This window comes from Dromiciops gliroides, chromosome 6 (assembly GCF_019393635.1).
Source record: "Dromiciops gliroides isolate mDroGli1 chromosome 6, mDroGli1.pri, whole genome shotgun sequence".
Taxonomy (NCBI): domain Eukaryota; kingdom Metazoa; phylum Chordata; class Mammalia; order Microbiotheria; family Microbiotheriidae; genus Dromiciops; species Dromiciops gliroides.
This window is the reverse complement of record NC_057866.1, coordinates 15,115,618-15,129,137: the sequence shown is the minus strand read 5'-3', so window position 1 is coordinate 15,129,137 and position 13,520 is coordinate 15,115,618. Positions and strand designations below refer to the sequence as shown.

Genomic DNA, 13,520 nt, shown 5'->3' with positions numbered 1-13,520 from the left:
TCATTAAGCAAAGTTATCTCTGTTGTGATATTTTAATTTATTATGTTAATTATTATTAAATTATACTTTAATATATTTTAATATATGCATGGGAGATGCCTTATGACGGTGTTTTGCTCTCTCAATTCAAAATTTTTTTGTGTGGCCAACAAAGAGTAAGCAAGTGGGATCATAGATTCTCTACACCTTTTTAGTCAGTTGTTTAAAGATGTGATCTGATGTTGTGAAAGCTGTCCTATTCCTTTTTCAGTGGAAGGTGCGATGCATTTGGAATAGGGGGGCCTGGGTTCAAGTCTTGGCTCAGATGACTGACTGCCTCTGTGCCCACAGGGCTGTTGTTTTGTGAGCCAGATGTGAGTTATGGTTAAGTACCTTTTTCCTGAGTTCAATAAAATGAGGGGGTTGGACTTGGTCGTCCTTAGGTCCTTCCCCCTCTAAATCCCAGCATCCTTTTGTGCTCTGATGGAAGTGCTGGGTCCTAACTGCATGGTGGAATAGCTGACAGCATTACTGAAGCATGGGTATTTGGAGAAATTATAAAACCATCTTTTCCCCCCTCACGTGGCTCTGTCTGTCCTTGCTTTTCCCTCCTAACTCCATCCTGTGGTTCTGAGATTTCATAGACTTTTAGAGATGGAAGAGACTGTAGAAGTCATTGAGTCCAATCCTCTTCCTTTATGGATGAGGAGCCTGAGGGGTACAGCAAAGCAGAGTATCTTGGTCAAGGTCATGTAGGTAGTGAGTGGCACCCACTGGGATTTCAACCCACATCTAGTGTTCTTTACACTCAATGATGCTTTCATCCCTGGGCATGCTCTGTCTACTGACACAGCTCATGGCTGCTCCTTGACTTGGTTACTGAGCTCTGAGAGTTGCTGTGACCCAAATCCCCCCACACCAACCCTTCCCCTACCCATCTGGTGCTTGACATTTAGGTGATGAGCCTTCTTGCAGTGAATGAGTTTGGTCCTTGGAAAACTGCCAAATGGTTCAGATTGGACTTGGCAGACAATGCTCAGCCACCATAGTCTTTGAGAAGCCAAGGTCATCTCTACTGCAGAATGAGCAGTCGAAGGAGGCTGGCCCTGGGCTCCAAGAAGCATCTCCTCTCTCCTGGTCTTCCTGCAAGCCTTCTACACGGCACCCTGGGGCAACCTGCCTCCTCTCCTGAGTGGTAATTTACCCACCTTCCATTTCCTAATTAGATTTCCCTACCTAATTAGCTCCTGAGGGCAGAGACAAGGTCTTTGGGAATGGGCCACTCTTGCCTGTCTTGATGAGGGCAGTGATTAGTATAATGTGTGTGTTATAATTAGTTCCTGTGGGGCAAACATTAAAATGAAGTCTGAGGGACTTGCTTTTGCTTCAGTGACTTCCTGGGGTGGCCAGTGATGACTTCCTAGGGAAGGTCAGGAATAATCGGCCTGGATGGAGATCCACTAGTTTAATAATTATAAAGCTTTCAGCTAAGCAGTAGAAGATGAGCTTACATAATAATACAGTTCCTCAGTTACAAGAAACTAGCAGTTTATTTCTCTGTGTAATAGTCTGTACCCCTTTAAATAAAAACAAAACAAAACAACCCAGAGAGTGATAGTGACTCCTCCTAGGATCATGTCTACCTAAATTTCATTGAAAATCAGAATCAGTTAGCATCTTTTAAATGCCTACTATGTGCCAGGAACTGTGCTAAATGCTGTAGTCCCTGCCCACAAGAAGCTCCCAGTTTAAAGATGAAGAGAAGATTTATGTAATTATTATTATTCTCTCTTTGCCTTTTGAGCAAATGCTTTTGTTAAGAGTTTTTTTTTTTTAAACATGAGAAAAATAGATGATGATGAAGAAAAAGAAGAAAAAAGCAACAGCAACAGTGTGGCGTCATGGCTAGCAGGCTTGCTTTAGTCAGGAAGACCTGGATTCAGGTGCCACCTGTGATTCATATCTGCTATGTGACTGACCCTAGGCAAGAACTGTGGTTTCTGAAGGGCTAAGGCAGCTCTCTAAGACCATGAGCTTGGGAATAGGTTTCTCTGCTTTGGTAGACAGGGCTTCCCACACCAATGAAATTTTTTTTTGGGTGGGGGGGCAGGGCAATGAGGGTTAAATGACTTACCCAGGGTCACACAGCTAGTAAGTGTCAAGTGTCTGAGGTCAGATTTGAACTCGGGTCCTCCTCACTCCTGGGCCAGGCTACTTTTTCCACTGTGACTCGCAGCTGCCCCATATTTTATAGATACATGGAATTAATGTGAGCTTGTAGAGACTCAAGGCAGTTGGTGCCTGCCACCTCTTCATTTCCCACCTAGCTGTTCTCCTGGCCTCATCACACAATGTTGCTGTTTCTGGGTATGATGTTCTCCTTGTTTTGCTCACTTCACTTTGCATCAGTTTATGAAACTCTTTCCAGGTTTTTCCACTCGGAGATTTTAAGTGACTTGATCACTGAGTGTAAAAGGTGGAATTCCAACCCAGGTTTCTCCCAACTCTAAGTCCATTGTCCTTTTCACCATACCATTCTATTCTTTTTTTTTAAGTGAGGCAATTGGGGTTAAGTGACTTGCCCAGGGTCACACAGCTAGTAAATGTTAAGTGTCTGAGGCCGGATTTGAACTCAGGTACTCCTGAGTCCAGGGCCCGTGCTCTATCCACTGCGCCACCTAGCTGCCCCATACTATTTTATTTTAAGAGATAATGAGAGATTGTTGGGATCTTTGATTTAGTAAAATAGCTGCAGGTGGGAGTTTTTTCCATTGGTCTGCCCTGTATAGCAGATCTCTGGTTAGCTGGCCCCTGCACAAAGAGGCACTGTGGTTCCTACCGAGACGTTGTACAACTGGGGACAGGCAGTGCTGCCAACGGAGTCTTTTACAAAGTTCCAAGAAACCATCCTGTAGTAACTCAATCAGGAAAAGCCTTAAGGTTAAAGGAATGCTGGGATTGACTTGTCCACTCACCAAGTGATTATAAATGTTAAGCTGGTTCACCCCCATTCCACAAATGTTGACTAAAGTTTGCTTAAGTCAAGTGCTCAATCTCACTGAATATGTGACCAATATTATATATAAACATAGGCACCAGAAATTTCAGTGCAGTAAAACAGACACTTCCATGGGGCCACTCAGTCAGCAAGCATTTATTAAGTACCTACTATGCGCTAAGCATTGTGCTAAGTACTGTGTTGTACTAGATGGTCACTAGGAGTGCTTCTAGCTCCCAAACTCAATAGTTCAATGGAGTTAAATCTGGAGGAAACCTTAGTTCAGTGAGGGGAAGAAAATCTCCCTAGCTTATACAACTAGAAAGATCTCAGACAGGAAGCTAGGTCTGACTTTTACTGTCCTCTGGCCCATTGTCTGGCCCTGGGGATTATTCTGAATAGGAAATACTTTTTAGAGCTTTTCTGAGAAAGCTAATCCATTAGGTAGGCACAACCTAGGACTGTTGATCTCATTATAACCCCAAACACGCCATTTTTAATGTTGATAGTGCCTGGGATTTTGTGAAAATCAGGACGGTGAAGGGAGCTTAAGGGGTTATCTTTGGATAACGAGGACACTCCAGGCCTCAACCACGGGGGAAACTGGTTTCCAATGGGCTCTTGAAGGCCTTGATAAAACAGTGACAAGAAGGGAAGGTGGTGGCATTCAGTGCTTAGGGTGTCAGTTTGGGAGTCAGGAAAACTAGGTTTCATTTCCATCATCTACTATATTGCCTGTTCATGCTGGGGAGATGATCCTAGGTCCTCAGACCGTGCCAGAAGGATGAGAGTGCTTGATGAGACGTGATCAGGTTTTGTGCATGTGGCTTCATTAGAGCAGCCCAGCTCGGTCTGTCTGGGCATCTCAATGGCCGGGATGAGTTTTTGAGAATAGATGGAAGGAGCTAAGTAGAGAGATTCGTTCCCCAGACTCTGAGAGATGACCTCGGGTCATTTAGTAGAACCGAGACACAAAAGGAATCCTGCCAATAATATACTGACAAGTATCCCAGGGGATGCTGTTCCTGTGCAATAGTCATGCAGTGTGCCCACGTACTGAAGCAGTGACAGACCTCAGTCTTTATTGTTTCCGTCACTTTATACGTGACCTTGTATGGAGGAGAGAGGAAGCTCTTAAAGCAGGGTATGGCACACGCTGGAAGGGAGGAGGCCTTTACACTATAAATTGGACGTGGGTTTCACAAGCTCCAAAGAGCTGGTGCTCTTTCATCACACATTTCTTTCCTGGTCCTTGTGTCAGTGCCTGGTGCAGCCAGCCACCCTTTTGGAGTTGGGGGCATTGGGCTTTTCTCTGTCGTTGTATGAGCATCTCCATTTTATATAACCTTTTGCAGGGGGACGAGGTCTCGTTTTTGCAGAGCCCTCATCTGATGCAACTCTCCTAGCATCCTTCTGATGTTTCTCTTCTGACTTAGAAAAAAGAGTTCTACCAAAGCCATCAGTGCAGGCAGCACATCCAACAGTGTCTGCCACACCCCAAATCTGGAGAGGCAGCAAGGTGGCCTAGCGGTTAGAGAGCTGCAGCGGGACTCAGACCCGCCTGCATTCAGACCCTGCCTGTGTAACTGAGCGAAATCATCTAATGGCAATAACAGTAGTAACATCATGTAGTGCTTTAAGGTTTGCAAAGTACTTCACAAATATCTCACCTCATCATCACAGTAACCCAGTGGTAGGTGCTGTCATTCTCCCATTTTACTGAGGAGGAAGCTGAGGCTGAGAGAGGTTAAGTCTCTCCCTAGATCTCACATGTAAAGTGCTTTGCAAACCTTAAGTTTCTTTCTGTCTCTCTGTCTCTCATATATATATATAGGCAATTATTATTCTTATTGTAGTCCTTCCCCTGCCCCCCCATCCCTCATACTCACACCCATGTGCCAAAAGAAGTGTGGGTAATTAATCTGTTCTCTGGTGCCAATACTGACCATCAGATTAATTTCTCTTTCAGTGCTGTTTTTATTTTATTTTATTATTATTATTTTTTATTTTATTTTTATTTTTTTGCAGGGCAATGGGGGTTAAGTGACTTGTGCAGGGTCACACAGCTAGTAAGTGTCTGAGGTCGGATTTGAACCTCAGGTACTCCTGAATCCTGGGCTGGTGCTTTATCCACTGTGCCACTTAGCTGCCCCCCCCCCCAGTGCTGTTTTTGTTTAGATTATTATAGTCATTGCCCATAGTTTGTTCAACTCAACAAGTCCTCCCATGCTTCTTTTAATCTGTTAAAATCATGTCATAACATAGTAGATTTGAGGCTGAAGGGAACTAAACTGTCATTCAGTCCAACCCCTTTTTACAACTGAGGAAACTGAGGCACAGAGATAAGATGAGTTGCCCAGGGTCATAAAACTGGCCAGATTCTTGGGTAGGATTTGATTCTAGGTCTTTCTGACTTCAGTTCCTGACCAGTGTCCTTTTCACTTTAGAATGCTATCTATATTTTATCTATAGGCAATATTTCATTATGTTCATATATCATAGTTGGTTCAGCCACGACCCTATAAATGGGCATCCACATTGTTTCTAGTTTTTCTATGGAAAGTACTGCTGTGAGTATCTTGGTCTACATGGGCCCTTGCCATCTTCCCCTTCTTGGGGTATAGAACCATTAGTGAGATGGTTGAATCAATTCTCCTTGCATCTTCACCCTTATAATTACGATGACTTTGAACTCCATAAGAGTGTAGTATTGGGCTCCTAAATCTTGTTACAAGGAGGGAGGGAGAGAGAGAAACAGAGACAGAGACAGACAGGGAGAGAGAAACAGAGAGACAGATCCTTCTTGTATGCCCATTAGCTGGTCTCAGGACTGTCTTGTGACTATCCATCCCAAGGACAGAATGCTACAGTGACTCTTTTATGATCTTGTGTTTGTGCAATCAGGTTTAGGAATGTGCAGAGGGCAAATAATCACTCAGTCCATGCTCACAGGAACATGATTTCCAAGGTGTAACCTGCAGTTCTTAGGCCTATTATCTCTGACACGTGCCCAGGAAGACTCCAGGATCAGCAGTTGCCTTGCTAGCAGAGTAGGTGATTAATAGATGCTTATGGATAGATTGATTAGAGGTCATCTAGTTCCAGCTTCTTTTTTGGAGGGGGGGAAGCAATGAGGGTTAAGTGATTTGCCCAAGGTCACACAGCTAATAAGTGTCAAGTGTCTGAAGCCAGATTTGAACTCAGGTCCTCCTGAGTCCAGGGCCGGTGCTTTATCCACTGTGCCACCTAGCTGCTCCCTCTATTCTTTCTTTGGATGTGTCTGATTGATCCTAGCTTGACTATTCCAAGTAAAAGTGAGGCTTGGTCCAAATTATACTGCTCCACTGGCAATGAATAGAGAGGTGCAAGGGACTATATTGATTCTGGGTCCATCACTCTTGGAAAGCATATTCAATTGGCCGTTCCAAGGTCCATTTAATTTAATTCTTTCTGCCTCGACAAAGACAGGAAAAGAGAATATAGACCTAGCAGGAAACTCCAATAAGAATTCAGCAGCTGTCTTGTTAATGACAAGAGTATTTCTACTTCCCTTTCAAGATTGAGGAAACTCGGCTCAACATCGACAAGATCGCAGAGAACGTGGAAGGAGCTAAGAAACTTTACAGCGTCATCCTCTCAGCCCCAATCCCTGAACCAAGTGAGTTTTCACCCAGATCTGATTTGCTAGATCTCTCTGTCTGTCTGTCTATCTCTTTTCACCTGGTCAAGTCAACCCCAGTTTCCAACAGGTTCTGTGTGCAGGAGAGCTACTAGATTAATGGTTGCATTACCAGCGCTGTCTACCTCATGTTGCCTCCCTTCCCTGGCCATAAGCCCCCTTTAGGTCCTATTCTACCTTTCCACCTTGTCCCCACCACTCACTTAATACCCAACTTCTGACAGATGAGCCTCCTGCTGTGTCTCCCTTGTACCCCCTATAGCTCTGTCCCTTCTGTGATTTTTTTTTTGAACACTTCTCAGTTCATTCATGTCTGAATGACCTTGGGCAAATCATTTCCCTTCCCTGGGTCTTCATTTGCTTTCCTCTAAAATGAGGGACAGGAATGGATGAGTATTGAGGTCTCCTTTCTGAGCCTCTGTTCTTCTGGGTGGACTCCCCTACAAACATCTCTGCTCCCCCCTCCCCAACATTGTTTTCCTCTGCCTCTGTTTTCTCAGAAACGAAGGATGATCTAGAACAGCTAACAGCGGAGATTAAGAAAATGGCCAACAACGTCCGGAACAAGCTAAAGAGTAAGAGAGAAAAGTGTCTCCGAATCCCTCCTGATCTCAAAGCACTTCCTGTCCTCCTCATGGCTGGCTGTGTCTCCCTCCCCCAAACCCCTCTTGCCTCTTGGTTGATTTTTATGTTCTGGGAATTGCTTCTTCTCTTCCCCATCAGCATATAAGACTTCCCACATCCCCTTCTATGCCATATAGAGTTATATCACTTCTTTGGGGCATCGAGGCACACAGGGACAGATGAGGATGGGGCTACTCTCATGGGTACTCATGACCTTGAGAGATGACATGATTTCTCACTGGGGGTGATGACTGGAGGTTGGGTTATGGAGCATGTCTATTCCAGTGACAGTGGTGGGGTTCTGTTGTCCAGTACCTTGGTTAGCCCTCATCCAGAGTCCTGTGCTCTTCCATGGTTTATGAAGGCCATTCATTGATAAGCTGGAGAGCATCTGGAGTGGGGCAGCTAGGGAGGTGAAGAGCCTTGAGTTCATGCCACAGGAGGATTGGTTGAAAGACCTCGGGGGTGTTTGGGATGGAGACAATAAGACATTTGGTGGGAGAGTGTGCATGAGAGCTGACGTGAAAGTGTTAGGATGTGGAAGAACAATCAGAGGGAGGCAGTCCGAACAATGGGAAGGTTTCAAAAAGACAGATTTAAGCTTGATATCAGGAAAAAGTTCCTGTTGAGGAGAGGTGTCCAGAAGCACCTTGGGAGGTGTGGGATTTCCTCCAGTTGGGGCTTCTAGAGAAGTCTGGATGCCCACTTGTTTTTTGTTTTTTGTTTTTTTTAGTGAGGCAATTGGGGTTAAGTGACTTGCCCAGGGTCAAACAACTAGTAAGTCCCACTTGTTATATGTTGCAGAGGTCATTATTTTTCAGGTATGAGTCGGGCTGGATGGCTCCCGAAGTCCCTTTAACTTTGAATTCTATAGTTCTGTGATTCATTTCCAGACATGGAAAGGCACATTGAACAAGATGAGGTCCGGTCTTCGGCAGATCTTCGGATACGGAAATCCCAGGTGTGGTGGTTAGCTCCCTGCCTTTGCTCTGGGGGGATTAAGTCAGTATTCACTGAGTACTTGCTGTGGGCCCAAGCCTATGCTAGGTGCTGTAGGAATAAAAGAGAAATCTATAGCCCCTCTCCTTAAGGTGTTTATAGTCTGCTAAGATTTGTCCACATGAAGCAATTGAAGGACACTTAAAGATGACAGTCAGTCAACTAGCATTTATTAAGCATCTCTTATTTGCCAGGCACCATACTAACTAAGGGTTGGGGATAAAAAGAAAGACAAAAAGCAAACAGTCAAACAACTATGTACAGACTAGATAAATTCAGATTGAGGAGGACTGGAGTCCCAGAGGGCATTTGTAGGCTTTTAAAATGGGAGGAGCCTTAGAAGTAATCTAAGTAATCCAAGTCTTTTTTTTTTTTTAGTGAGGCAATTGGGGTTAAGTGACTTGCCCAGGGTCACACAGCTAGTAATTGTTAAGTGTCTGAGGTCGGATTTGAACTCAGGTACTCCTGACTCCAGGGCCGGTGCTCTATCCACTGAGCCACCTAGCTGCCCCCCAACTCCTTATTTTAAGTTGGAGGTGGTGGAGTCCCAGAGACCTAATGAATTGAACTGGCAGAGCCAGGATGGGCTTCAAATCGAATGTTTTGGGGGATCAGATGATAAATACTATAAGACTGGAAGGGAGAGAGCAGGGTGAGCTCGGGTAAGAAGGATGTAGAGAACTTTCTCTAAAGCTCGGCTTCTTACCCTTTTTCATGCTCTGGACCCCTTGGGCAGTCTGGGGAAGTCGATGGATCCCTTCTCAGAAGCAAGTCTTTAAAAGGCAAAGAATAAAAGAGGATTGCAAAGGAAACCAATTACACTGAAATTAATCAACATAAATATGTAATTCAGTTGTTCAATCATTTCTCGGTTGTGTCCTACTCTTTGTGACCCCATTTGGGGTTTTCTTGGTAAAGATACTAGAGTGGTTTGCCATTTCCTTCTCCAGCTCATTTTACAGATGAGGAAACTGAGGCAACCAGGATTAAGTCACTTGCCCCAGGGCCCCACAGCTAGTAAGTGTCTGAGACCAGATTTATTTTTTGGGGTTTTTTTTTGTTGTTTTGTTTTTTTGTTTTGTGGGGCAATGAGGGTTAAGTGACTTGCCCAGGGTCACACAGCTAGTTAAGTGTCAAGTGTCTGAGACTGGATTTGAACTCGGGTCCTCCTGAATCCAAGGCCAGTGCTGAGACCAGATTTAAACTCATGAAGGTGAATCATCCTGACTCTTAGCGCAGCATTGTATCCATTGTACCAGCTAGCTGCCCAAATATGTAATATGTATTGAAGAATATATGATCTTAATTACAATAAATACATTTTATCTAAATTAGTTCATCAACTGAGTTAATTTCAACATAAAGTGTTTATTGCTATCAATCTGTATTTTTAAATAACTAAGTTCATGGACTTCAGCTTAAGAACCTCTGAATTCTAGACAAGGAATGTGAAAACTTTTTATCAATTTCAAGTGTAGTCAGAGGTGATATAGGATAAAGTGGGGCTGGGTCTCAGAGGGCTAGGAGTGTAGTATAGTCAAAAGAATGCTGATATGGAGTCTGAAGACTTGAGTTCAAATCCAGTCACTTCCACTTACCACTCAGATGACCTTGGACAAGTCACTGAACCTGCTCGGGCTTCAGTTTCTCAAATGTAAAATGAGGGGGCTAGACTAAGACAGCCTCCGAAGGTCCTTCCAGCTCTAGGTCTACAATCCTGGTTGAGAGTAGATAGAGAGCTGAATCTGGAGTCAAGAAGACTGAAGTTAAAACCTGGCCTCACCTATTTATTAGCCATGTGACTCTGGGCAAGTCACTTCACCTCTATCTGCCTCATTTTCTTCACCTGTAAAATGGAAGATGTTAATAGGACCCACCTTCCAGGGTTGTTGGGAGGATACGATTAGTTAATATTTGCAAAGCACTCTGTGAAACTTAAAATGCTTTATGGATGCTAGCTAGTATCCTGACTTGATTTTGTAGCCCTGGTTCCTTATTTTTTTGAGTATGATAACTGTGTTATTTTGAGGAACGTTGTCTGGCAGCTCTGTAGAGGTGGGGCTGGAGGTTGGGCTAGAAACGAAATAGGGAGACTGTTGAAGAGCATGTTTCAGCCACCTGGATTTCAATTGGGGGCCTAGATTCAGGCGGTGGCAATAGACAGAGAGAGGAAGGGATACAGCAGGGATACTGTGAAGGCAGTATCATGGGCCTTGGTTCCTGGTTGGGAGGGAAAGGGAACCTTGATGGATGTTTGGTGTGGGAGGGGAGGAAGGGAGGGAGGGAATAAGCATTCATTATGGGCCTATTGTGTGCTAGGCTCTTTGCCAATTTTATCTCTTGGAGGATGTGAGAAGAGTGAAGCCTAGGGAGGTGCCTGGTGTCTGTCTTGCCCCCTCACTCCCCACCTTGCCACATCTCACTCCTTTCTTCCCTCTCTACCCACAGCACTCTGTCCTCTCCCGGAAATTTGTGGAGGTGATGACCAAGTACAATGAAGCCCAAGTGGACTTCCGAGAACGCAGTAAAGGGCGAATCCAGAGGCAATTGGAAATCAGTAGGTTCTTCCTACACCCCAGTTTCCCATGACTGCCCATCCATCACTCAATAAGGCAGGGAGGTGGCTTTGGCCCAAGCCAGATGTCTGACATCAGTGTTGTTTGCCAGGGCTTATGACACCCCCTGCTGGAGACAGTGGAGAAGATGGCCAAGTTCTTGCTCGCTTACAAACCATTACCAAATCATAGAGAGACCTAGACCCACGGGGTCTTTGCAGGCCATCTCATCTAGCCCTCTTGTTTTATACACGAGTAAACTGAGGCTCAGAGAGCTTAAGGGAGTTGCCTTAGGTCACACAGCTAGTAAGTTTCAGGAACTGGATTTGAACCCATGCCTTCTTGGCTTCTAGGTCCAGTGTTTCTAGGCACTGTATGGTGATGCTCTTCCCAATCACTTGACTTTTGGTCCAGTCTTAGCAGTTGGGAGGGAGCGCCCAGTGGATACATTAACCAAAAGCTTTTACTTTTACCTTGGATTTTACAACGTGCTCACCTTAGGCTTAGTTTCCAGGATGCCTGCTAACCGATCAGTTCTGATCTTCTGTTTCTGACACTCTCCTTCCTTTGGGCTAAAGCCGGCAAGAAAACCACAGACGAGGAATTGGAAGAGATGCTGGAGAGTGGGAACCCGGCCATTTTCACTTCTGGGGTGAGTGTTCCGAGAAGAGGGGGCCTGGGGGTTGGGAGAGGAATGTCTTGACTTGATGGAGTGGGGATCCACCAATCAATTGCAAGCATTTATTAATCACCTGCTCTGAGCCGGACACTGTGCTGGCTGATGGGAAGACAAGGACAATAAGGAACAGTGCCTACCCTCAACGGGCTTCCATTAGTGCCTAGCCTTGAGAGGTGGGGGCCTTCGGAGAAATAGGTGCGACAACTCAGACTTGAGAGTTTGGGACAAGTGAAGGGCAGGGTGCCTTCACGCCTATTCTCCCTTCACCCCTACCCACCTCCTAGCTAAAAGTGGCTGCTCCTGCCTCAGTTTACCTGGAGCACCTGGTCTTGATTTCTCATTGTCTCCTTTGTCTTAGCACAATTATTTATTTTTTAGTTTTTATTTTATTTTTTGTGGGGCAATGAGGGTTAAGTGACTTGCCCAGGGTCACACAGCTAGTAAGTGTCAAGTGTCTGAAGTCAGATTTGAACTCAGGTACTCCTGAATCCCGGGCCAGTGCTTTATCCACTGTGTTACCTGGCTTCCCTGTCTTAGCACAATTAAACAAGATGGTAAAGCTGCTGCAGGGCAGGGCCCTGGACTTTATTTCATCTCTGTCCCCAGCCCAGGATCTTGAACTAGAGGCAGTGTGGTGTGGTGGTTAGCCGACCTTGGAGTCAGGAAAGTCTTCGTTCGAGCCCCGCTCTCCCACTTTTGCCCATTCCCACGAGGCAGGTCTTTGTTGGCCTTTCCCCCGGCTTCCCAAGGTGCCTCCCCTCTGAGATTACCGTTCATTTATGGTCTATGTGTCTGCATGTCGTCTCCTCCGTTAGAAAGAGAGCCCCCTGAGGACGGGCACTGTTTCTGCCTTTTGAAAAATCTGCCCAGCCTTTAGCACAGTGCCTGGCGCATGGTGGGTATTTAATAAAGGCTTGTTGACTGACACATGGGCACTAGTGATCCTGAGCATGTCACTCAATTGCTCAATGTCCCAGGAGTTAGAGAGCACTTGTTGGGCTGCGTTGGGAGTTGGAATGTCCTCGATGGGAATTCCGTCCAGTGAAATGACAAGTTGGATTCCCTAAATACAGAGCGTTGACCTTTTGGGGGTGGGGGGTGGGGTTTGGGTTATCCTAAGCCTAATTGTAGCCATGACTTTTTTTTTCCACTGTGGGGAACTCCTATTGAGGAAATTCTTTCCACTGATGGAGAGCCACAATGTCATGGTGGGTTGGGGCACTTAGAGGTTAAGTGACTTGCCCAGAGTCACACAAGACTTGAATCCAGGTCCTCTTGACTCCAAGGCAGGCCCTCTATCCTCGGTGCCATGTTCTCTGTTGGCCTTATACCTAGTGGATGCTGAATAACAGTTTGAATGAAGGGTGTGTGTGTGTGTGTGTGTGTGTGTGTGTGTGTGTGTGTGTGTGTGTGTGTGTATGAGAGAGAGACACACAGAGACAGAGAGAAAGTGAGAGAGACAGACAGACAAGACTGACAGGATCCGGGGCCACATACATAATATAAGGGATGTGTCGTAGATCATCGACTCTCAGATCTCTAAGCAAGCCCTCAGTGAGATTGAAGGACGGCACAAGGACATCGTCCGGCTCGAAAGCAGCATCAAGGAACTACATGACATGTTCATGGATATTGCCATGCTCGTGGAAAACCAGGTAATGACATCGGGCAGGGGTAGTGAGTGGGAGAGGGCACAGCCTTGGACCCAGGGAAGGACGCTGGAAGGGGATGATTCAATAGCTACTGAAGGGATCCGACAGTTCAGTTTAGGAAAACCAGGAGGAATTTCTCCAGGCTTCAGTAGGAGATGGCCAGATGTAATCCAAGACCAATAGGGAGTGATAGGAAAACAGTGGAGTCATTTTAAATCCTGGCTCTGTCCCTTACTGGCCAATTCATCTCTCTCTGAGGTTCTCTTTCCTAGACTTTCCCTAAAGTTCTTTTCAGCCCCAAGTCTGGTGTTGCTGGCTGGGCCCCAAACTAGCTGCACCGTGTGCAAGTCACTTC

The 13,520-nt window shown here is 45.5% G+C and overlaps 1 protein-coding gene across 5 annotated transcripts in view; it reads left to right on the top strand.

Moving 5' to 3' along the window:
- STX3 (syntaxin 3) overlaps positions 1 to 13,520 on the top strand; it is a 55,478-nt gene that overhangs the window by 31,647 nt on the left and 10,311 nt on the right. For all 5 annotated transcript variants that reach the window (XM_043972762.1, XM_043972760.1, XM_043972764.1 and 2 more), the window contains exons 3-8: positions 6,536 to 6,635; positions 7,157 to 7,231; positions 8,174 to 8,241; positions 10,728 to 10,836; positions 11,413 to 11,486; positions 13,034 to 13,168. In XM_043972762.1, the coding sequence (XP_043828697.1) occupies positions 6,536 to 6,635; positions 7,157 to 7,231; positions 8,174 to 8,241; positions 10,728 to 10,836; positions 11,413 to 11,486; positions 13,034 to 13,168 (561 nt within the window). The remainder of the gene's footprint in view (positions 1 to 6,535; positions 6,636 to 7,156; positions 7,232 to 8,173; positions 8,242 to 10,727; positions 10,837 to 11,412; positions 11,487 to 13,033; positions 13,169 to 13,520) is intronic.